This window comes from Mytilus galloprovincialis, chromosome 14 (genome assembly GCF_965363235.1).
Source record: "Mytilus galloprovincialis chromosome 14, xbMytGall1.hap1.1, whole genome shotgun sequence".
Lineage (NCBI taxonomy): Eukaryota > Metazoa > Mollusca > Bivalvia > Mytilida > Mytilidae > Mytilus > Mytilus galloprovincialis.
Genome location: NC_134851.1, coordinates 21295234 through 21320896, shown reverse-complemented (window position 1 = coordinate 21320896; position 25663 = coordinate 21295234). Strand labels below are relative to the sequence as shown.

The 25663-nt window shown below is 32.7% G+C and overlaps 1 protein-coding gene across 2 annotated transcripts in view; it reads left to right on the top strand.

Moving 5' to 3' along the window:
- The window catches only part of LOC143058607 (cephalotocin receptor 1-like), a 64360-nt gene extending 38947 nt beyond the window's left edge, over nt 1-25413 (top strand). For both annotated transcript variants that reach the window (XM_076232082.1, XM_076232081.1), the window contains exons 2-3: nt 1104-2077; nt 22208-25413. In XM_076232082.1, coding sequence (XP_076088197.1) covers nt 1123-2077; nt 22208-22452 — 1200 coding nt within the window. In that variant the 5' untranslated portion in view covers nt 1104-1122 and the 3' untranslated portion in view covers nt 22453-25413. The remainder of the gene's footprint in view (nt 1-1103; nt 2078-22207) is intronic.
- The last annotated feature ends 250 nt before the right edge of the window (nt 25414-25663 follow it).

The following is a 25663-nucleotide window of genomic DNA, read 5'->3' as shown; positions in this document are numbered from 1 at the left end:
ATATGATCAGTCATTTTGAAAGGGGGGTCCCAACCCAGAGTAAAGGGGGATTCGAACTATATGCTCCCATTCAAATGCATTGATCGTCCAAAAAAGGGGGGGGGGGTTCCACCCCCGGACCCCCTGGATCCGCCAATGGATCTGTTTATTTGCCTTTATTAATACCAGACTACAATTCTCTCATGCGGAAAGTTACAATTAATACAAATAAATTATAAACACATTACATCAATAACAGCGAAACAGGTGTTTAAGGTTCAATGGTTCGTTCAAAAGGATCCATTGATCTCAAAAAAATACTTTTCCTTTTATTTAGAATTCCAGGCATATTTAACTTATACTACCATGCAGGTTATAACAACCGCATGAAACTTCCTTTGATTTATTATTTTCATTTGAAATTAATTATAACATATAACCTACAATTCGTTTGTGTTGCTCTTATTCTGCAATATTGTTTTATTTAATGAATTTAGTAATTCAAAATGTATGCGTAGTTACTTTTAATACGTGCGGATCACTTAAAAGTTCTAACACAATTTTCTAAAGCCTGCAACTGTTTCTGAAAGATAAATACTTTACGCAATCACAAGCAGATGGACACGAATTGTCGGGGGATTAACAGTGTATTGCGTTTGTTCTAACATGTCAACAGATATTGTCTTTTATTTCATAATACTTCATTACATCAGTGACAGACCATTACATAGCTGGTTAAATCAATTTTTTAAAAAGAAAATTGTAAAAGGATGTGTAGGTAGACAGTAGAAGATAACAAGTCACGGGATTTCATGAGATTGCAAGAGATTATGCTCATTTTTGTTTAATTTACTTCAAACTGCTGCTCTATTTTGATTAGGCGAATACCACGCTTTAAAGGAATAACAGGATTTACAATATACTTATAATATATAAGTGTTATTCATAAAATTTCCGCACATTTTGCTAAATTTTCTATGAATTCTACTTGGTCTTGATGAGGTAAACCATAGATATTATATATTCAAAACATTCATCTATGGATACATGAGCATTTTAAGAGATATTTTTTTCGTATCATTTTATATTATACATTTATACTTTACGCATCATTCATATTTCAGATTCGATGTACAGCTGAAAATGAACAACTCAACACTCTACGATGGTGCATTATCTTTGGTCAACAACATAACAGAAAATAGTAACATAACAAACAATACTGGTAACCTTCCCGGTTATGCGCGGAACGAGTTTCTTGCTAAATTTGAATTAGCTGTACTGGCGTTTATGTTCATAACAGCAGTAACTGGAAACGTGCTTGTAATTGTCGCCTTAAAATGTCACCGTAAAAAGCTGACACGGATGCAATGGTTTATAATTCATTTGTGTATTGCAGATTTATCATTAGCGTTTTTCAACCAATTGCCACAGTTTGCATGGGACTTGACGTATAGGTTCCAGGGAAATAATGTTCTATGCAAGTTTGTTAAATACGTCCAGTTAATTTCAATGTATTCATCGTCTTACGTGCTTATAACCACTGCTTTAGATAGATACTTTTCCATCTGTTATCCAATCAACAGCCAGACATGGACTATTAAACGTGTCCATTTTATGGTATCTGTAGCATGGCTTTTATCCTTCGCATTTTCGATTCCTCAGCTTATATTTTTTTCCTATGTGGAAGTTTCTCCCGGAAGTAACGAATACGATTGCTGGGAATCACTAAGTAACGGACCAATGTCACATCTGCAGGCCTATATTACGTGGATATTTGTGTCAATTTACCTAGTTCCGTTTCTGGCACTAGTTTTCACTTATGGAAGAATATGCTATGTTGTATGGCAGTCGATGGATAATAGATCTGGTTATGAACGTCAAACGCAGTCTAGAAACGGTAATTATGACACACATCGGACAACCAATGACAAATCAAAGATAATTCAACCACGTGTGCATACGAAAAAGGTATCTAAATCAAAGATCAAGACAATCAAAATGACCCTGATTGTTGTCACGTGCTATCTTCTTTGCTGGGGTCCATTTTTTATTGCTCAGATGTGGTCTGTGTATGATATCACTGCACCTTTTACAGGTACGTAAATATATACTTTATATCATATGATATACTGTTGCTTATAATTTTTTTCTTCAGTTTTTAAGGCAAAATCCAAGAAAACCATACATTCAGCGTTCAGTTTCTAATAAATAAAATTGAACTAATTAGAACAGAAGTAAGCTGTTTAGTGTATCAGAACAATTGATATATTATTAGCAAGAACAAGTTGTACAAAAATGTTTCTGTTTCCATTTTTGTTTTTCGAAATTTCTATAACAGAATTTTAAGCAATTCTGAAATCATTAATACCGCAGTACCACTAGGCCACGATCGCACTACGATCTGTAAAAAAATGCAAATTTTGATGATCGTAGTACGATCGTGTAGATCGCTGTAAGGTCGTATCACGGTCGTGGTGAGGTCTTCAAGATCGTGATGAGCGTGGCCAACTTTGAACATGTTCAAACCAATCGTGGTGCGGTCGTGGCGAAATCAACATGTAGTGGAAGCGTCGTGAGAGCGTACTAAGATCGTAGTAAGATCGCAAAGGTCGCTGTACCATCGTAAAGAGAGCGTAGCGAAAGCGTGATTCTATTCGGAGATACTGCGCTACGATCTCACAGCGACGTTCGTTATTACGACCTCACTACGACCATCACGTTCTTACCGCGACCCAACTACGCTTCCACTACGACTATACCACGCTGTTCACGACCATAGTACGATTCTAACACGCACTCGCCGTCCTCATAACGCTCTTCTTACGACCTGACTACGTTCATACTACGACCATCATTCTCATTTTCACATTAAATATATTAAATCTCTCCAGGTTTTGTTTGTTTGTATGTAATTAGGACTTCTTGTTCATTTTCTCTAACGGCTCAACCAAGCTTCTCGTTTTGATATATATTAAACCATTGACTTCCCGTTTGAATGGTTTTACACTAGTAATTTTTGGGGTCCTTTAAAGCTTGCTGTTCGATGTGAGCCAATGCTCCGTGTTGAAGGCCGTACCTTGGCCTATAATGGTTAAATTTTATAAATTGTTACTTGGATGGAGAGTTGTCTCATTGGCACTCATACCACATCTTCCTATATCTATTGATATCTATTGACACATCTGTGTCTTCTCTGCTATCGTTCACTGAAATATCGTCATTTGAGCTTCATGGACCAGCAATAGGTTGTAATTTAGGTTGGATTGGTCTGTCCGACATCTGTGCTTGATCAGGATTTGTTACTATTAGAGCTCCCTCTGCCTCTACATCAACCCCTACCATCACGCCCACATGTTGTAGTAGAGTTTGATGGCACTCTGTATTGTTTCCGAGAAATCTATGAAACTGTATTGATATGGAACACGATATTGACGTTATTGCTGAGAACGTAGTAAGATCGTTGTATTAACGTAGTATAATCGTGGTAAGAACGTGCTATAATCGCAGTAGAAGCGTGGTAAGATCGTGTTGCAATCGGATAACTCGTGGTACGGTCGTAGTGAGAACGTGATGAGCGTAGAACGATCGTGATAATCGTAGTGAGGTCGTAGAATAAGCGCGACGAGAACGTAGTATAATCGTAGCAGGATCGTTGTAGAAGCGCAATGAGGACGTAGTAGCATCGTGAAAGCAACGAAATTTACATTTCATGCCGCTCATACCGCGACCTCACCACGATCTGAATTTATTTTAGATCGCGGTGAGCGTGGTGCGATCGTGGTCTAGTGGGACAGGGGCTTAATACTGTAGTCCCACTAGGCCACGACCGCACTATGATCTGTGAAAAAAATGCAAATTTGGATGATCGTAGAACGATCGTGTAGATCGCAGTAAGGTCGTATCACAGTCGTGGTGAGGTCTTCAAGATCGTGATGAGCGTGGCCAACTTTGAACATGTTCAAAACAATCGTGGTGCGGTCATGGCGAAATCAGGTCGAAATAGAAGCGTAGTGAGAGAGCACTAAAATCGTAGTAAGATCGCAAAGGTCGCTGTACCATCGTAGCGAGAGCGTAGCGAAAGCGTGATTCATTCTATTCGGAGAGTCTGCACTACGAGCTCACAGCTATGTTATCACCCTCACTGCGACCATGACGTTCTCAGCTGTTTGAATGGTTTTACTTTAGTAATTTTTGGAGCCCTTCGGTATGAATCAAGGCTCCGTAATGAAGGCCTTTACTTGGCCTATAATGGTTTACTTTTAGAAATTGTAACTTGGATGGAGAGTTGTCTCATTGGCACTCATACAACATATTCCTATATCTATTGACACATCTGTGTCATCTCTACGTGGTATCGTTCACTAAAATATCGTCATTTGAGCTTATGGACCAGCAATAGGTTGTAATTTAGGTTGGATTGGTCGGTCCAACATCTCTGCTTGGTCAGAATTCGTTACTATCAGAGCTCCCTCTGCCTCTACATCAACCCCTACCACCACGCCCACGTGTTCTAGTAGGTTTTGGTGGCATGACTGTATTGTTTCCGAGAAATCTACGTATTAATCAGAAATAGAAGGAATGAAACTGTATTGATATGGAACACGATATTGACGGTATTGCTGAGAACGTAGTAAGATCGAGGTATGAACGTAGTATAATCGTGGTAAGAACGTGCTGTAATCGCAGTAGAATCGTGGTAAGATCGTGTTGCAAACGGATAACTCTTGGTATGATCGTAGTGAGAACGTGATGAGCGTAGAAAGATCTTGATAAGCGTAGTGAGGTCGCAGAATAAGCGCGGTGAGAACGTGTAATAATCGTAGCGGGATCGTTGTAGAAGCGTAATGAAGACGTAGTAGCATCGTGAAAGCAACGAAAATTTACATTGTCATGCCACCCGTACCGCGACCTCACCACGTTCTAAATTTATTTTAGATCGCAGTGAGCATGGTGCGATCGTGGTCTAGTGGGACTGGGGATTAACGGAAACAAGGATTTGAAAATTTTCCCTTTATTTATTGCTGCTTTTTTAGTTCCTTTCTTTAATATATAATATTCATTGAGAACAGTCTTGTAAAAAGCTTGTAATTTTGAAAGAGAAGGGAACATTCTTAAGTTTAAATTCCCTTACCCCGTTATTCTTTTCAAAGCAATACAAGTCATTCTTCTTTATCCATTATGATTATGCAATGCAAAACGGTTACTGTTCCAAGACAAATGTTCATATCTGACCACAAAACAATAGCATCATGTCTACAAGAGTGTAAATTAACCAACTTCGTCTCAAGTTTAGCTCATAAGTGTATGCTAATTATCGGTAGCATTTTTTTTAATCTCGCCTCAGCAGGATTCGAACGCTTGCATCTAAGATATAGTGGCATCACCGCATTCCTTGTGTCCAGCGCACTAGACCACCGGACCAACTAGGATATATTTCAAGATTCCTTTCCTAAGTCGAGCAATGCCTATCCAAGTTGTCGTTATCAAGTTTTGTAACAAAGTATAAAAATATATATAGTGTATAGTAGCAAGTAGATGGTAAACCATGCAGATAAGGTATTTTTATTTGTTAATTTGTGTCTGTCGTAAAAGATGATATTTTAACAACCATGCCGTCACAGTTTAATTAACATAGTCTGCTCAATGACCTAATCCGATGTCTCTGAGGTTATTAAATTCCATATGGCTCTAATTCTAATATGGTATTTACTGACACCATATATCATATTAGGTCACTAGCACACTGTGTAACGCATATATCTGACCGACTGGTAGTCAGACTAGTGGCCTATCAAAGTGAAAAACCCGTCAATATTAAGAACCTATTACCAATGTCATTTCAACTGATCGAACGAAGCTTGTGTTCTAATTTGCTTAAGGACAGTCTATTTAAAGATGTGTGTGATAAGGGTAATTGCCGTTATATTATTATTGAATTCTAATCACCGATCAGTGTCACTAAAGGCAAATACAAAATAACTGATTGTCTGATATGGGAAGAATAACTTGACACAGCAATAATGAGTTTATCCCAAAAATCCTGTCTATAGATGGACTGGTCTTAAATAAGCAAACTTCTTAAACCCCGCCCAGTCAAGTGAAATAAATCTAGTAATACTTCCAATGGTCTATACAAAAGCAACTAGTCTGATTGTAATGTGTTTTATGAATTAATTTTAACCGTTCATCATCTATTTCTTCGTTCTTTAAAACCTTTCAGATGCTTCCTCAAAACCGTGTTTTTTACATATAGACATTACACCACTACTAACCCTGTATTGACATAAACCACGCCTACTATCTAAGTATGAAATATATCCGGTCTCCTCGCGGTTGCTTTAAGATTAGGGAATAATTGTAAAGGTAAAATTGTCTAGAAGGCAAATGATGAAGAAATAATGGCCACCCCTTTTTTAAGTCCTCATATATTAACAAATTGTAATCAGTAAAATTAAACGGAAAGAGTTCTTAATTGTTAAACAGAACTTCAAATAATTCTTTCTAGCAAATACAAAAGCAATTCAGTAGACTAAGTCTTTTAGCGTTATCAAAAACCCAGGGAGTTCATTTGTTGCTTTGAGAATCTATCTATTTATTTGAATACTTTGTTCATGTTGTTGCTTCTGTTGTTTTGCTGTCCAATCTTTTTGATATTCCATGTCATATTTTTACAAATAATATGCATATTTCAAGTTAATAAGATAACCAACAATTGGCTTAATAAATTCCTTTTTATCAAATAGTGATATTTCTAAATGAGTTAATTAGCTTCATTTAATGATGTTTGTTTAATAATGAATATTACATTAGGTCTTTCCTTTTAATTATTGCGCAATTAAGTAAACAATTTTTCTTTTATTAAACTTTATCAAATTCTTTGTTCTGACAAACAAATGCAGTTTCATAGAACAATGTTAATGTGTATACTAATATTAAACTTCGCAATAAGGCTTGTTATTTGTTATATTGAAATTGATTACTCGAGTTTATATGAAAGAAAATTCAATGCTGACTGCAGGTTGAAAACCTATGATTAATATTAATATGGTTTTAATTGATTGAAGTTTGCAAACCTTGTATTTTTACCAATAGAATACAGTTTTTGAATCATGCAATTAGACTCTGCATAGTGAGTTAACAGGAATAAAGACAAGGTGATGATTGACTGCTTCGTGTATATACATGATATATTGAAGGCAGAAAAACATACATTGAAATTTTTAGGTATTTGTTGTACAAAGTCATGTCATTTATAAGCCATGTTTTTGAATTTTAAACACATCAATACAGAAAAAACTCAAAGTCTCTAACCTTTTCATGAAGGTCGTTGTAGGGTTTACAGAATAAAAATATTGACTTAGATAAATTACAAAATATAGTAAACTAGGTTATTAAATAAAGTAAAGAGAATAAGGGGGTTTTGAAATGTGAAAAATAAAGAATTAAAAACCAAAAATTGTGAAAAAAAGTGAAATAGCAAAAGTACCAACCTCCCAAGGAAATTTCAAAACGAAAATTGTCTTTATCAAACACATAAAACGTAAAAAATACAGACAATTGCCGAAAATAATATAAAAATATAAAAATAAATACATTCTATTCTTCAAGACCCTCTTAGTTTCGAATGGACAAATCAACATTGATGTAAAATGATAAATTACTTAGATTTGTCGACTTATTTGCCAATGTCTTGTCTCTTTTATTATTCGCGACAAAATCTAAGTTTCCAAACATAAAACATCAATTAACACAGAAACATTAAACACTAATAATGTTTGTTGTTAATGTACATTTCAACTTCTATGTCATAAAAGTTGTCTATTCCTAACTGTTTTAGAAATATATGTCCAGCTTCAAGTCTGACGTGTTATAAAACCAAAGTTAAATCACGATTATTAAAGAAAAAGGACAGCGATAACGAACGCAATACTGTTAAATGTATGAAAATGAAGATAAAAGATAAGAAAGTTACAACAACAATAGATCCATTTGGGTATTGATACATTATATTTGTTTTAATTGATACAATTGACCTACTATGGAACTAAATAAGATCATGCTACCTACATAGATTACCCTTTTTATTGGAACTGTGACACGTTGATAAATTGCTGTATCCCTGTTTTGACAATTTAACCTATTATGTCTGTTTTGTTCACGCATTTTTGTAAATATGATGGAATTTGATACGACTTTCATACAAGTGAGAGATTTAGTGCCATAAAACCCGGTTCAATCCACCATTTTCTTCATTTGAAAATGCCTGTACCAAGTCTGGATTATGACAGCTGTAGTCCATTTGTTTGATTTGTTTTATCATTTGATTTTGCCATTATTTTAGGTACTTTCCGTTTTGAATTTAGTGATTTTACTTTTTTTTTATGTGTACGCCAGACACGCGTTTTGTCTATTAAAGACTTGCTAGTGACGCTTAAAAAAGGCCAAACAAACACAAGATTAAACAGCACTGAGGACTTTAAATACCGTAATCATGTTTTTTGGCCAAATACATTGAAGTTTTATTATTCCTCGGTAGAACATCCTCGGTAAAATTTTGAACAGTCGCGTAAAAACCATCGAAGGTTACATGATCTAAATGTATGTCTATACACAACAATAAACTCGTCCTTTTTAATCTAGTTTGTAGCTAGCAAGGATGGCAAATGATCAAAAGAAGGTAGAAAACAAGGATGATGAAAAAAAAGTGTGACTGAAGATACGAAAAAAAATAAAACAACCAAAATACCGAACTCTGAAGAACATACGAATCGGAAGGTCCCTTATCAAAAGTCAAACTCAAAAGTTCAAACACATCCAAATCAGAAGAGATATGGACAAAAGTTAAATTTGACTTTATTCATATATCTTCCCAGGTGTTTGACAGTGTTTGCATTTTAAAAAGTAAGAGTTCGAGCTTTACCTATGAATGTAAATCTATAAAAGTGTTTCCTTGAAGTGTTTTTATGCCCCACCTTCGATAGTAGAGGAGCATTACGTTTTATGGTCTGTGCGTCCGTTCGTTTGTCCGTCCCGCTTCATGTTTAAGTTTTTGGTCGATGTAGTTTTTGATGAAGTTTAAGTCCAATCTACTTCAAACTTAGTACACATGTTCCCTATGATATGATTTTTCTAATTTTAATGTCAAATTAGATTTTTGACCCAAATTTCAAGGTCCAATGAACATAGGAAATGATAGTGTAAGTTTCAGGTTAAATTTTTTGGTTAAAATAGTTTTTGATCAAGTTGAAGTCCAATCAACCTGAAACTTATTTCAGATGTTCCCTATGATATGATCATTCTAATTTCAATGCCAAATAAGATTTTTACACCAATTTCACGGTCCACTGAACATATAAATTGATAGTGCGAGTGGTGCATCCGTGTACGGTGGACACATTCTTGTTTTCAATTGCAGTAACTGACATTATTTTTCATTGGCCAACATGAGACCTGCATCTTTGAAATGACAACGTTAACATTTTAAATTTTTTTTAATCCTTAATACAAAATTATATTACTTTTATCAATGAACTCCTTTATCTAAATATTCATCAGAAACTGTTTCCCATAATTAAATTCGAATATATACTTCAACGTATTGACGCAATGGTAGATTTGTCCCCAGCCAACGCACAAATGAATTCAAATAAAGTCGCCTAAACAAAACGCTTTGACGGAAATATAACGATTGGAATCAAACGTCTTAGAAACCATTTTACAAAACATGTCCCGAACATGTAAATTCAATCAATAAAATACATCCTGGTATCTATCATGAGTTTATTTATATACATAAACGTCATGAAATCTACTAGGTACCATTCTCTGTAAATGTCTGTAACATAAAATATCAATGAGTTATCCGTTTGAAAATCTCAACTAGTCTGAGAAAGATAAATTCATCCGTTCGGTGCAAACAAAACATGACGCACGACATATTCAACTTTACCCTTATTCAGAAAAAAAGTTGAGATTTAGATGATCTTTTTGATTGATGTATTCCCCAAACAGTTGAGTTTAAGAGATGAGATCATAATTTAAATATTGACAGACGGATCGGTCTAAGCAAAACTGAACCCACATCATTTCACAGCATTCACACCATGGCTTTCGGTTATTAGATTTTGCAATCATTAAATTTTACCATTTTAGCGTTTAGGGAAAACCGTAGTATTAATTTTTTCCGACTTTATGTTGACTTTTCGTGTACCCAATGCACGCGAAGAAAGTCATTTCTGGAAGGGTGTTATTGTTAAACTATATTTTTCAATTTATTTATTATGAATACCTGCTGTGTACATTTTTCCACCACTCATCAGGAACAGTTGTCTTCCATCGTTTTATGTGTTTGAGCATTTTATTATTGACATTCACTATAAGACATAACGTTGTGAATTTTCCATGGAGGTTATTATTTTTTTTAATTTTTTTTAACTTTTTACAATGTAAAATGTGACATCTTGAGAATCATTCGGAAGGGCTTCCAATCCATAAATTTGATGTAGATTGACATTAGGCATGGAACCATTAACAAACTTTGTTCGACGATGGCCATGATATCATTTGACTCCAATTTCAAATGCATGTACAAAATAATACATAATGCGAACAGTAGTATACCACTGTTCAAAAACCATAAATCGATTAAGAGTAAACCGAACTGGGTTAAAAAAAATTACTGAGGGAAACACATAAACTCGAGGAGGAAAACAAAGAAACAACAGAAACACCAAAGAGTAACATTAACAAACGCAAGCCTGCATAGACAATGACATCTGCTATATTCCTGACTTAGGACAGGATATTTGCAAATGGTGGTAGGTTTAATTTGGCTTTTTTTTGGCTAGCAAATCTCCCACTTGTATGGCGATGTTAAAGAAGTATCGCTAAAATGACAACACTGCGTGACAGGAATAAAGTATCAATTAACAAACGCAAGAGACTCAGTCGGAAACGGATATATATATATATATGTAGGGCTCTAAAGTGCGATGGTACTCTAAAGTGCGATGGTCACGCTAAAGTGCGATGGTGTACGCTAAAGTACGATGGTGTCTCACGCTAAAGTGCGATGGTTGTTAGTTTGCTAAAGTACGATGGCATATAACGCTAAAGTGCGATGGACCAATAGGTTCGAGGGCTTTATAAAACGCGTTAAAGAACACTTAATGTAAAAATAGTCCTTTTGTATAATCTAGTGTTATAAGGTATACCATATGTGAAAGGCCTTATAATTTAACCGTAGTCTTAAGTGAATGATTCTTAAAGACCGACCACGTAATAATTGCTAAAAAGTAATTTTGGTGTCACAGAATACTATATGTCTTGTAAGTGAATTTTTGACAATTCGGGCGTATTAAATATTGTGATAATTTGTGTAACTTAACGTTCACACGTTGTAGTCTATCACTAATGGGAACACAACCCCTTACAATCGTCCTTTTTACATTACAGATACAATATTCGATAATTGTCGGAATATGTAACATTTATTTGTTTAATCTAAATGAGAGAGAAAAGCGATGTTTTGCGAGCTTAATTTACTCCTTTTTTTGTATCGACTATACATCCATGTTATATTTTCCTGCAATGTACAACTAACGTTTCAGTCGACAATTAATAATTTACGCAATGTCTTCCGGCGTGTTCATTTTTAGTTCGTATAAACGACTGATAACGTCATAATCCATCTACGTTTCGTATGTCTATACTTTCGCAGACCTTCGGACTTTAGCGTATGGAGGAATCGCACTTTAGCGTAGACCATCGCACTTTAGCGTGACCATCGTACTTTAGCGTCCGCATCGCACTTTAGAGTCCTACATATATATATTATAATAGTACATAAGAAACATGTAAACCGCAGAATAACAACGGACATCTTCCATTAACGACAGCACAAGACACCACTGACAGTGAATGATGCATTTGTGTGACGTATATAAATGACGTACTAATAGCAAACATAACGGTTTTGTACAGGTTTTTGAAATAAAAAGTTGTAAATTTAGAAAAGTTTAGTTTGCCGCCTATAGAAGAATGTGTCTTACCGCTTTCCCTTTTGGCTAACCTATGTACGATAGATAAATCCGAATCAAATAAGATAGAATAATAAATGGTTTTCTTAATGAATTGTACTTTTATATGGAATCAACTATGTTTAAACTGACGTAAGAAGACATGTTTAATGAGTATTTAAGCAACAGTTGTTTGCTGTTAGCTAACACTCACAAATGCATTATGAAGATATAAATCGTATGAACAAACAAAACTAAATGAATCGTACACGCTCCAAAAGGCACGTGACATGTTGCATCGACAGGGTAAGGATCTGTTGAATAACAAAAAATACAGGTCACCAAGGGAAGTTCAAAACGGTTCATAAACGCTATCCGGGTTATCCGATTTTACTGTAGAAACAGTATTGAGAGTAGCTCAAATGACGATATAATGAAATCTAGAGCATATTTAAACATAAAGACATCTCCCTGATATTGAAGAAAGAAAACAAAAATCATAAGTATTGAAAAAATGCATAACATGTTAACAATGACACTATAATTGACTGCAAACTATCTGGAGTAGTATGTAGTACCAGCCCACCAACATGTTCTATCTGTCTGAAATTCTAAGCTAACGATTTATCAATTCTGCATATGACTTTTAAATGATATCGGTGGTAATGGGGTTAAATAATGAGCTAAGACGGGGAAAAATTTATGCGATAATATCCACTGATTATATAACGGTTAAAATTTTTCACCACGACATCTTTGAAAATATTAAAAATTCAAATAATGGAGATTTTTTTCCGAATTTACGGCATCTGTGTCTTGAAGCTTTTAGAGATTATCATACCATGATTATTACAATCTGAGACGTTCATCTGTAACCTATATAGAATCTTTTATAAAGTCGCACAATGTTTCTTTTCTTTGATATTTTATTATCATTTTTGTGGCTTTCTTTTCCTATTGTCCCAAGCAAATAACTCCCACAAGGAAGTGAGACATAAAGATCTACTGCCTTTAGTAAGACATCAAAAATTTATTGCTTTTTTCCAATTTGTTTTCACGAAAAGTGAATTTATCATAAAACACTTTTATGCGTCTTTATTGAAAATCACTTTCAGTTTCTATTTTACGATCTTCATTTTAGAGAGTTAATACGTTTCAATTAATTGATTTGGCCGATCTTCATGTTGTTTGTGTTTATCAAACGCGCACAAGATGAAAGTTTCCGATAAGACATAAAGTTGACAGATTAAATGGTACAAACGTTGTGATTGATATAACAACTTTCTTACTAAATGCGATTTTCATTGATCATGGAGAAGACACTTCAAGGATCCTTGTATTTGAATATAAACACAGACACATATTGAAATTGTCTTGAAAACAAGAAAATGGCATCATGGTATTTTCAATTTTGTAACATTTCTGTGTAACAGTATCTGTCATGATGACGAATTGTATTTCTATCAAAGATTTTTGTAAATAAACTCGTCATAGGTACCAGGATGAAAAAAAAGAATATAAACGCCAATTGTCAATGTCAGTTATATATACAGTATAGACGCACGTTTAGTTTACAAAAGACTCATTAGTGACGCTGTATTTAAAAAATGTTTAAAAGGCCAAATAAAGTACGAAGTTGAAAAGAATTGAGGACCAAAAAGTCCTAAAAGTTTTGCCAAGTACAGCGAAGGTAATCTATTTCTGAGGTAGAAAAGTCTTAGTATTTCAAAATTTCAAAGTTTTGTTAACAGTTAATTTATTATAATGAACATAGCAATGATACATGTAACTCAAGTCAATACAGAAGTGTCCTGAGTGTAATGAGTGTTTCTGAATGCCGTGAGATCAATATCCTATCCCACTAAACTGTATATGTCTTATATTTACAAAATCAATTTGTCGCAAGTTTAACTTGTAAATTCAAATGTGTTTAACCCCACCGCATTTTTGGGCCTGTCCCAAGTCAGGAGCCTCTGGCCTTTGTTAGTCTTGTATTATTTTAACTTTTAGTTTCTTGTGCACAATTTGGAGTTTAGTATGGCGTTCATTATCACTGAACCAGTATATATTTGTTTAGGGGCAAGCTGAAGGACGCCTCTGGGTGCCGGAATTTCTCGTTGTATTGAAGACCTGTTGGTGACCTTCTGCTGTTGTCTGCTCTATGGTCGGGTTGTTGTCTCTTTGGCACATTTCCCATTTCCATTCTCAATTGTAGGTTTAATTGGTTACCCCTCTCCCTTTTAAACATTAAATAACACAGAAAAAGCCTAACAAATATTTGATTTCGTAACTCCAACCAAAGATGGCTAAATCATGACTTAGACAATACGGTCTATCACAGTAGTCAGATCCGTATCATATGATAACGTATCCCCTTAAATCGTGTTCAGTTAACCAAAATATTAAATTAATGATAATTACGATATAAAAAAAAGACAAAACACTTACAATTTCATATTGTTTTCGAATAAGGTAAAATACGAAGGACACTCTCTTGTACGATCTTGTATCTTGTTCACAGGGTTACGATAACAGTTTAATGTGGTACCGAACACATTCACTAAAATCAATTTTGCTCGTTTAATTTTCTGAACATTTTGACAAATTATTTACTTTGACCATTTGACAAAAGTTTAAAAATTTCAAGAAAATTGAACCAACCGTTTTATCAGAAAATTCACACTGGTTATATAGTATTATGATATACACTAATTTTTATCATTGAAAAGCTTAATATTCCCTTAACAACACAACGTAATTAAAACGTTAAGCTGATTTTAAAGAGTTATCTCCCTGTAGTGTTAGGTACCACCTTTAACATTTTGACTGAGCCTGTAGAATGCTCATTTATTTATCATATAATTCAAAATTTGTCAGTTACTTGATTTCGTATGGGGATTACTTGGTATGCACTTACGAATTTAATAATCATTTGGGTTTAATTAAAAAGAAAGAAGACAAAGATACCTTGAAATATTTATAACTGACATTGACAATTGTTGTCCGATTTAAGCTCAATGGTTTGTATAAATAATTGATCAATAACATTTAACATTATAACAAATTTCTAAAACCTATTTCCGATATTGTCATTTTGACTGAGTGTCTATTCGCATCGAAGACGATACTTGTAAAACAGCCACGTAACGTGCCAATGCACACAGTGTCTTTCATTTTTCAATTCATGCAATTTTCTCTTTTTTGTTTGTGACCTTCACGGTCTCTTCTTAATCGATTTACAAAAGTAGAACATCTGTAAACCACTTTCACCTTAATTCTATCTATTTATAAAATTATAAAACTTTGATTTATTTAGAATGTTGATCTAACGGCGATGAAAACATGGAGGTATCTTAAATTAGCGCATGTGCCAAAGGTTTGCGATATTTGTTTCATATCTTTCCTTTCCGTTATTTTAATATGAAGAATGTAAAATAAACCTATGCACTTTATACATATTTATCAGATGCTTTTAATGACATAACTATATTTTATTAATAAAAAGAGTTCAGAAAATACACGAATAAATTTGACATGGTGGGAAATATTTCAAAATCCATTAATAACTTTTTGTTTTATTTGCAAATGAAGATATATTTAACGATAATTTAAATGTTATAACATGTATAAGTACAAATCAGATTCCCGTGAGAAGAATCTTAAGAAATTAAACTCCTACTACCTAAATATTTCGCCACTTAGTTTTATGTAAACAATTAAGATTCAATCCTTTTGATGTTATATACCATGTTTGAGTTCTAAAAGTACCATGCAGATTTACAATGGCAGATTAAGAGCGACGTTGACCATTCTTCTGAGAATATCAGCAAATGCTGCATCATTTTTTTTTCATTTTTTTTTTTATCTTTCTGTATATGTGTACTGGACAATTACCAAATACGCGTGAACTAGAATTAGAGCGGTCATCTGCTTCTTTGTACTTCGATGATAACATTTTGAAATCTTAGGACATAAACTCTACAATTCAAACTTGTTATGAATAAAGTATAATACAATATGATTTAATCACACATATGTACAATAAAACATCGTAAAATAATACACGAAACAACAACGCAGTAGAATTTTTAAATATCAGAAAAGGGAACTTTTCATTTCTTTTTATTTACAAAGCCGTATCATGAAATATGAGGATATGTTTTTCAGCCTTATATTTTATGCTCATATCGTATGTATCTCACCAATATGCAACATTTCCGTAAATCATGAGGGTCTTGATGGGGGATCCTTTATTTCATCATTCACCAATGGTTAAACAAGGTTTTCCTAATCTTTATCAATTATACTCTCTATCTTTTATATTTAAAAAATCATTGTTTTTTATTTTGTTTTAACTTATTCTTTATCAAATTTATTTTGTCTGTGTAATTTATTCTCTTTCTGTAAATAAACTCATAATCTATACCAGGATTAAAATTTTATACGCCAGACGCGCGTTTCGTCTACAAAAGACTAAACCCCATCTATATCCTCGTTAACATATACCAAAATATGCCTTCCAGCGTATAATAAGACATCACATCAGGTTGAAGTACGTAATTTTGTCAGAGTTGCCAGATATTTCGGTCAGTGGATGCAAAATGTTGCTTATAACAGTATATATAAAAATGAGAATGGAAATGGGGAATGTGTTAAAGAGACACCAACCCGACCACAGAACACACAACACCGGAAGGTCACCAAACATGTCTTCAATGCAGAAATCCCCGCACCCGTAGGATGTTAAATGTTTTAACGTATAATATTTTGCTTGCTCTGTAAAATATGTGTAAATGGAAGTGGTTGTGTTCCACATCTTTAGAATGATATATAGGATATCCCCATAAATTGAACAAATTATATTATCAACCAAAAGGAAGGCAAACAAAAATCATCAAACTACTACATCGAATGTGATTCTCCATTAGAAACAATTAACAAATTTAAATTTAAAGCACCAGGCTTCTCGACCATTTGAAATAATTGGTATTTAACAGTCGAGTGAGAAATATTGTACTACAAAAAAAAATCGTTTGTTAAATCTGTTTCTATAACGACTTTTAAACGTCATTTAAACCAACTTTATCTTTTCTATTCAAATGAATTTAAAAATATGCGTTTTTTATCATCAGGCATAAATACCTTTTTCTCACCAGTTCAATAGCAAATGCAAAGGAACGCAAAAACATTTAACAGCATAGCTAGATTTTGACCAATGAAAAACGAAGATCAAGCGAACCACACATTGGTTACACGACAATTAATTCACTACGCGTTTACCCTTTGAATAATCAACGCTTATTTAATCTGTCATTAATATAAGGCTATCAAATTATATTAAATTGATCCCTTTGTGTACTTATTTTCACTGACTTTAAATTGGTTAATGATTTTCTGTTTACAACTGGAACTAGTTAAACTTCGACTTTTGCAAATTCGCATTTGTCGTGTAAGGAGTTATAATTCGTTGCTTGAAGTAAAGTAACCAATCGGATGATGTTTATATGCCGATTTTACATGTATCAATACAATACGGTACAATATATACATAAGATTGCGCTTTTTATATTTAAAAACGACATTTTGACAACTGTCATATAAGTAAGAGGTTTTTCCAGGCATTTTCTGCGCTAAATGTTTGCACTTAGTCAGAAATATGGAAGTAATTATCTGTTCGTTCTTTGGTTATTATATCAAACTTTTGTTTTTATCAAGTTTTATCAAGTTGCTATTTTGATGTCTATGCTAATTTAATCGGTTGCATTGTATCTTTTTGAATAAACTTGTAAAATATAAATCGAGAAGTAGATTTAAACATTTTTTATTAGACTTATGTTTCATTGGAAAATTAGATCGATTATGCCTATTTTATAAATAATGGAAAAGTTTCTGAATCATTATACTTTAGGTTCATTTGTTTTTGAAAGCCTTTACATTAGATTCTCAAATCATGAACGTTCATAGATCTTATCGGATAAAAGTGTATCCGAATTATGTTAGTCCAAAAATATTGAGGTGTAATAAAGAAAGGAAATTTAATTGTAAAATGTCGTCACAACAAAACTTCAAGTACAATTTACTGCTTACCCTTCCGGAGCACCTGAGATCACCCCTAGTTTTTTGGTATGGTTCGTGTTGTTTATTCTTTAGTTTCCTATGTTATGTCATGTGTACTGTTGTTTGTCTGTTTGTTTTTTTTTTTTTCATTTTTAGCAATGGTGTTGTCAGTTTATTTTCGATTATGAGTTTGACTGTCCCTCTGGTATCTTTTGTCCTTCTTTTACATAAATGAAAGACACCTCTTTTACATGGATAAGCGTTAATACCCCAGTGTCGTGTTATCTTTAAGCTAATCAATGGGTATCCACTGTATCTAAAAAGTAAAATCACAAAAAATACAGAACTCAGATGAAAATCAAATCGGAAAGTCCCTAATCACATGGCAAAACACATCAAAAACGAATGGACAACAACTGTTATATTCCTGACTTGGAACAGGCATTTTCAAACAATTTCAGGCATTTAACACATAGTTGACTGGTGATTTTATATATGCAAAACCAATTCGTATAAAACGTATTTATTATGATTATTTTCATAGAAAACATTCCATACTATCTTAGAGCTTTCTGTTATTTTCAATATAATGTCCTTGTGTTATGAATCGTACTTATAATAAGTACTTGGATACTTCGTATGCATTTTGCTTCACATACACATACATGTTGGTAGAACGGCTTGCACAAGGAATGCATGAGGTAATTAAGTTCTAATTTATGAAGTGGAATGCAATTAATTTCCGATGCCTCTTATTATAATGTTTCTTCGTTAATTAAATTCATCAAGAAAATATTTAGAAATAACGAAGTGATATTTTGTTGACATTTATTTAGTATCATCGTTTGTCCTATCTAACCCATTAAAAGCAAAAAAGCGTAAAAATGATACGAGACGGGTCAGCCTTTTTAAGGATTGAAAAACTATAGAATTAAAGACCAAGCGTATAAAAGTATACAATGATTGAGAATGATAAAAATGTCTGCATGGATCTAGCTGACAGCTGTAAAAGTCAGTTAAGGTTGTTAAATGTATTGGAATTTATAGATAGCGATGATCCTATAGGTTTATTTTAAGTCTGAGATAGCCTGCGTGGTTGCTAATTTGGAATAACAGACAAAAGATTCGCTTTGTATATAATAAAACTTTATTTGTGATTACTTTACTTATGCGTTGTAGCTGTTGATTCCATTATATTACATATATGCAAATTCACATTTCAATTTTACTGGCATTTGTTAAGAACGAATAAATGATGAGCAGATGTATTGAAGCTATGCTAAATAGAGTGAATGATTAAATAATTCGATAACTGTATTAAGGTTGATGTGGAGATTCAAAGTTAATTAAGGAATGACTGTAATATTTTTTCTGTCTATGAAAAAATAACATAAACAAATTGGCGCAAACTAAATAACGCGCATGGTGGGTTATTTAACAGTGTGCACCACATTTTTTATGTTATTACGAATAGCCAGAAAAAATATTACAGTTATTTCTTATAATTTAGTTCTAAATTCCATTTTAAACCGCAGACAACCATGAAAAATCGTTGATGACGTCACGGTCACATGACTGAATTATGTCTATGGGCTCATAACAAAATAACGTCAGCCAGTCAGAAGACGCGTTACATCCAAAATTAAATTATATAAAAATAGCAAAAACTACATACGTAATAGATAATCAAATTTGATGGAGGGAATCCAAAGTTAAATCACAAAAATACTGAACTCCGAAGAAAATTCAACGGAAAGTTCCTGATCAAATGGAAAAAATAAAAGAACAAACCCATTAAACGAATGCACAGCAACTGTCATATTCCTGACTTGATACATTCCTGGTTTTCTTATGTAGAAAACTGAGAAAGTTTTGCACAACATTTAAAGATAAATAATATAAGATTGAAAGGTAAAAAGGGTTAATATATGAAGTTTGAAAATACAAACAGTATATGCAAGTGATTAAAAGTTCATTACTTGATTAAGAGTACAATATATTTTATACTTGAATTAAAACCTCAACTACCCGAAAAATTTTGAATATTTTTAAACATAAGGCGGTCCATGAAAGACACACTTGTTATTTTGAATTGGATCAACTATATTATTGGTTTTCAAGGGTTAGAATCAAAATTGAAATTGAGATTTCATACGTATTATTTTGCCATGGCGTTGTCAGTTTGTCACCGACATTTCAGTTTTAATATTCGTATGATATCTTCTGCTTTATCTATTTCCGTTCAGATTTGTCTGCTTCAATTTGTTCCAAACCACAATTGTGTACAAAATTCAATCAGTATTAAACGATTACATGTATTGCTTAACTTTTATTCCTTTTGATTCGTTAACAATCTGAATATGTTTAATAATTAGGTACTTTGAAATAGTGCATTTAATAACTAATATTGTTAAATTCTCTTTTGTCGTTCTGTTTGAACCTAAGCTCATAGATAAACTCTGTCTGCATAATTTGGATTTTTTAAATACCCAAATGTTAAGTATGTTAACTAAGTGTTTAGCTTCTCATCTAAATAGTCATTCAAAGCAAAATGTTTCCATCAAGATAACGACTCTCCAAAGCCTTCTTTTTGTTGTAAATGTAATTATGTACGTTACATTTCTATAGGATACTCAATAATATTATTATAAACCACTGTTCGGTGATCAGATATATCACAAGCATTACAAAGTGTTGCTATTAAAGAGAACATAATGAGCATCTAAAATGGTGGGATATTTATTAAGCAGCATGAGTTTTTATGAAGCAATCAGAAGTTTAATACAGTACTTGTGAAACACGACTGGAAGTCTCCACTTCATACCAATAAAACAGTTAGTTTAATCCTATATTGTTTTTATGTCTTGTTATATAACAAGCGTTTTACGTCGATCAATCGGGTAACTTCTACGTTCATATAATTGATACAGAATAAATGTTGCTAACTTCTGGATATATTCTTAATAGTTATGCCCAACCCAGAGGTTTTATGTTTTTTTGGTTTTTTCGTGACAGTCCCGCTTCAGGTTAAAGTTTTTGGTTAAGGTATTTTTTGATAAAGTTGAAGTCAAATCAACTTGAAACTTAGTACACATGTTGTCTATGGTATGAACTTTCCGAATCTGAATGTCAAGTTAGTGCGAATGGGACATCCGTGTACTATTGACACATTCTTGTTAACTTTATAACTTTTGATTTTTTTTTCTATATTTCTTCTCATGGTTTGACGATGTTCTCATGTATTCTTTTTGTTGAACCGTTCAATATGAATTGTTCTACATAATATCTCTCATTATATATATCGATGCATATGGTTGATGTCATGTTTTATTTTTCATATTATTATGTTTCGAATTGTATCGCGATTTAAAGTAGTAGGACATGTTTATCAGATTCTGGCAATAATAGTATACTGCTGTTCAAAAGTAATAAAATCAATTTACCTGAAACAAATCCTGGTCTCAAACCAAACCTAGAGAAGCACATTAATTATAAGAGGAATCAAAACAGAACAACAGAAAATTAGAACAGCTACATACAAAAACGCCAGCATACATTGAAACGGAAAATATTCCCAACTTCTTTAAGAAAATACTCAAACATTACAGTTAAATTGTTTGATTTGTCATGTGACCGAATCATAAAGTTCTGAAATGACTTCGAACGTTAAAGCATTACACTTCCTTGACACACATATATTTTGTGTAGGATATATAAAGAAGTAAATACATAGGAGTAATAAAATATCTGAATTAACATGATTCAAATGCAGTAATTCAAATAATGAAAAAAAAAATCACTGAAAAAGAGGGGCAAAAGATACCAGAGGAACAATCAAACTCATAAACTGAAAATAGACTGACAACGCCATAGATAAAAAAGAAAAAGACAAATAGGCAAACAACATTACACAAAGAAGAAACATAGAAAACTAAATATTAAGCAACACGAACCCCAACATAAACTAGTGGTGACTAAGATGTGATGTACTATGACTACTAAAATTATTCAAGACTATGAACAAGCACATGCAAATGTATGCAGGTAAACATTATCCAGTGTAGAAACAAAATGTAGATAACAGGTCAGCATTTGTGAACATTTTTTTTTTTGACTAAATCTGAAATAATTTATTTCTTTTATCATTACAGGAGCCGCCATGACCATTATACTGTTACTTACCGGATTAAACAGCTGTGCCAACCCGTTCATATTTCTGGCATTTAGTGGTAGGCTATGTAAATCACCAACAACAGCAGCCCGTACATCTACATGTCCAACATCTCACACTGAACTCAATTCTGAGACTCGGCTCCGCTCAACAAATCATTCTCCGGATGACCAAACGGACAAGTATAAATTTGTGACGCCGCCTGCCAAAGATTCTTATCTTTGAATGCCACTTTGGTTGAGAAAGAGTAGTTTATTTATTCAGGGATCGTTAACAAATTTTCAAGATGTTCGTTGTTATTACCACTATACGTTGAAAATGTACGCTAACTATTGTACCGTTCAATAGTTGACACATCCATCAATTCTGTATGCGAAGAATTGAGGGACTGAATGGAATTAACATAAAACAATTTGATGTACAAAAATTGCCGAATAGAGGGTCACAAAAAGAGAAAATTATGGGATGATAAAATATAAAGCAAAAGAACCAATTCGCAAAGTAAATAAAGTGGGAAAATGGTATAAAAATGTGAACAATGAGAAAAGAAAGACTCACAATTAGATCATCAGATTTGACTACGAATCCCTAATGAAGTTTGTACAGCTTAAAACAGTACGGGAAACGTTTTCATCGTAAGGGGTCGAATTAGAAATATTGAATATATTATATGCTTTGTTGTCGTTAATGGTTTTCTATTGTAGATTTCATAAATTGTGTATGCTATTTTTTCATAACTTATAGGAATCAACTAGATTAAGCAATATAAAGACATGCTTGCAGAAAAAATACATTGCGGAACTATTCATATCAATAAGTGTTTAAGACTTTATACATATGTAATAATCGAACACTTTCGAAAATACAAATATGTAATGTTATACCACCATAAAAATTCTCATATAACAACTCATCCAAGATACAAGGCTAAGAATTTGCTAACGTACATTTCGTCTTCATAAGACTCATGGCACTAGATTTATAACAGCTGGAAGGCTTAATCATATATGAATTAGAAGAGTATTTAAAACCCAAAAATTTCTAAAACGTTGTGCAAAATATTATTAAGACAATTTATGCCTGGGGATAGGAAAACTTTAGTGCATTGAAAAATATAAAATTTAAAAAAAGGATAATTACAAATTCTAGTTTTAGCACTCTGATGATGTTAATTAAACTTTTGATAATTTTGCTTATATGATTATATCAGGAGGAACATAAACAACCGATTTTTAAGATATTACCTTTATAAACTACTTAATTATCTATCTCTACACTGTCTCAGATCACTTTTAAACAAAATAAAATTGAAATTAAAAAAAAAATCATTCATTTGTAAATCAAACGATTGCTCATACACTAATTAAATAGAAGCGGAGATTGTAATTTTAATTTCATCATTCTAATTCATGACATATCCTTTAAATGTAATCAACGGTGAATATTTTTTTAAAGAATTCGAATTTCCGGGTTGATTTTCTATTACAGTATTAACTAGAAATCGTGGCTTAATAATTCTTATTCTCAGTTGAAGTGGATTGATTATTTTGGTATTTGCATAGGTGTAGGCTATCATAAGCGTATAATTTCTTAGTGGAACATTTTGCAATGGATGATATTATAACTCTGTATTTTTATATATCTCTGTTGTTGGTCCAGGTTAGGACATTACTTTTTAATAAAATTTTCGCTCTGATTAACAATTTAAAATTTTAAATATTTGGGCTCCGAGCATCATTGATGAGATATAAATTATCGAAATGCGCATCTGTTTTCAGATAGATAAGTTCGTAAATTTTATGACGAGTTTTATCAAAACATGCAATTAGACTAGGACAATTGTTTAGTTCTAGAAAAATAAGATCATCGCTATACCAATATATAACACAAATTGAGTTACCTCATATGCCCAAGGCAATGTGAAAATACAACCATGGATTAAAGAATTGTAGAATCACGAAGCTCTTGGAGAACATTGCATTATTTTTGTTTTGTAGATGCCTTTATTCCATTCAATTGCATCTAAAATTTTGAAAACAGTAATAATTCATAATACATGGTACGCTAATATACAAAACTGTTTTCGTATTTACGATTGGTACAGGATAATAATTGATTACATGGCGCCCTGTGTTTTCTATATAAACTGGTGTTTTCTTGTCATGAAATTGTCTACTGTTAACACAGAAGAGCTGCTTCGCGTGATCATTTTTAAAAAACTGGTATGCGACTCCATTTTTCAAATTCATAAACTCCGTTGTGAAAAGATCCATGCTTTTTGGTTAAAATAATTTAGTATTAAATATTTAAGAATCATCAGTCCTCGTCAATGGTGCCTAAACAAGATATCATAAAGCGAAGTATGCTGTTCTAATAAGCAATCTTGTCTGATTAGAATTAAACCTTTTAATATTATACACTGTGCTGTAAAACGCCCTCGTTATCGTCACTTAAAATACAGATTTTCTTAGTGGTTCACCAATATCACTGATAAAGTAAAACTGTGTTCTTACTCAATTTACACCTTTTTGTGAGGAAATGTCCAAATTCCAAGTTGTTAAATCATTCAATAATATTTTGATGGAAACTTTCGAATTAGATAATAGTTTTTACTTTTGCAAACTTTGATACAAATAACAATGAATCATTCATTCAAAATCACCATGCTAATGCCTCTCCAAATTGAATTGTTGTTCTTTGAACTGATATTTACAAAAATATAGGCAATAGCACCCAATTTATTTTACTTGAATGATTATTATAGCAAATTTTATGAGAGAGCGTATCTGAAATGTTATTTTACAAATTCGCTGGAATTTTATGAAATATTTTGTTTGTACAGTTATGAATATCTATGATACACCTTCAAACCTGTATACATACTCTCGTGGCCTAATATAACCATCAATGAATTAGTGATCACAATAAATATATTACTACAACAGCACAAGACGGATATGTGCACACATATAACTCAACAACCCACAAAAGAATAAATTATGTAGAACATTACAAAAACAATCCAATATAATTTAAAATCTGCTTAGACAAAATAAATGATTGATAAGTATGATGTTAACTAGAATTTTAAATAGATATTATCACTATACATTATATAGACTTTGTATTTTGCTGTGTTGAATTGTATTAATGTAATGTTATCAACAAGAAGCATTCATATATGTACTGTTGTTTGTCTTATTGATTTTAATAGCATGGTATAAGGATTCGAAAGTTAAATTGAAGCAAATAACTCATTGGGTATCAACCGATCGCGAAACAGAGATTGTATCATGATCAAATGAAAATATGATATATGCGTTTCAGTGATACAGAAAATTAAAACCCACAAAAAGCTAATTTATATTGATTTTATATTGCATATCTTTGTAAAAGGATCTTCCATATTACAATCGCTAATTAATTCATTTGTTAA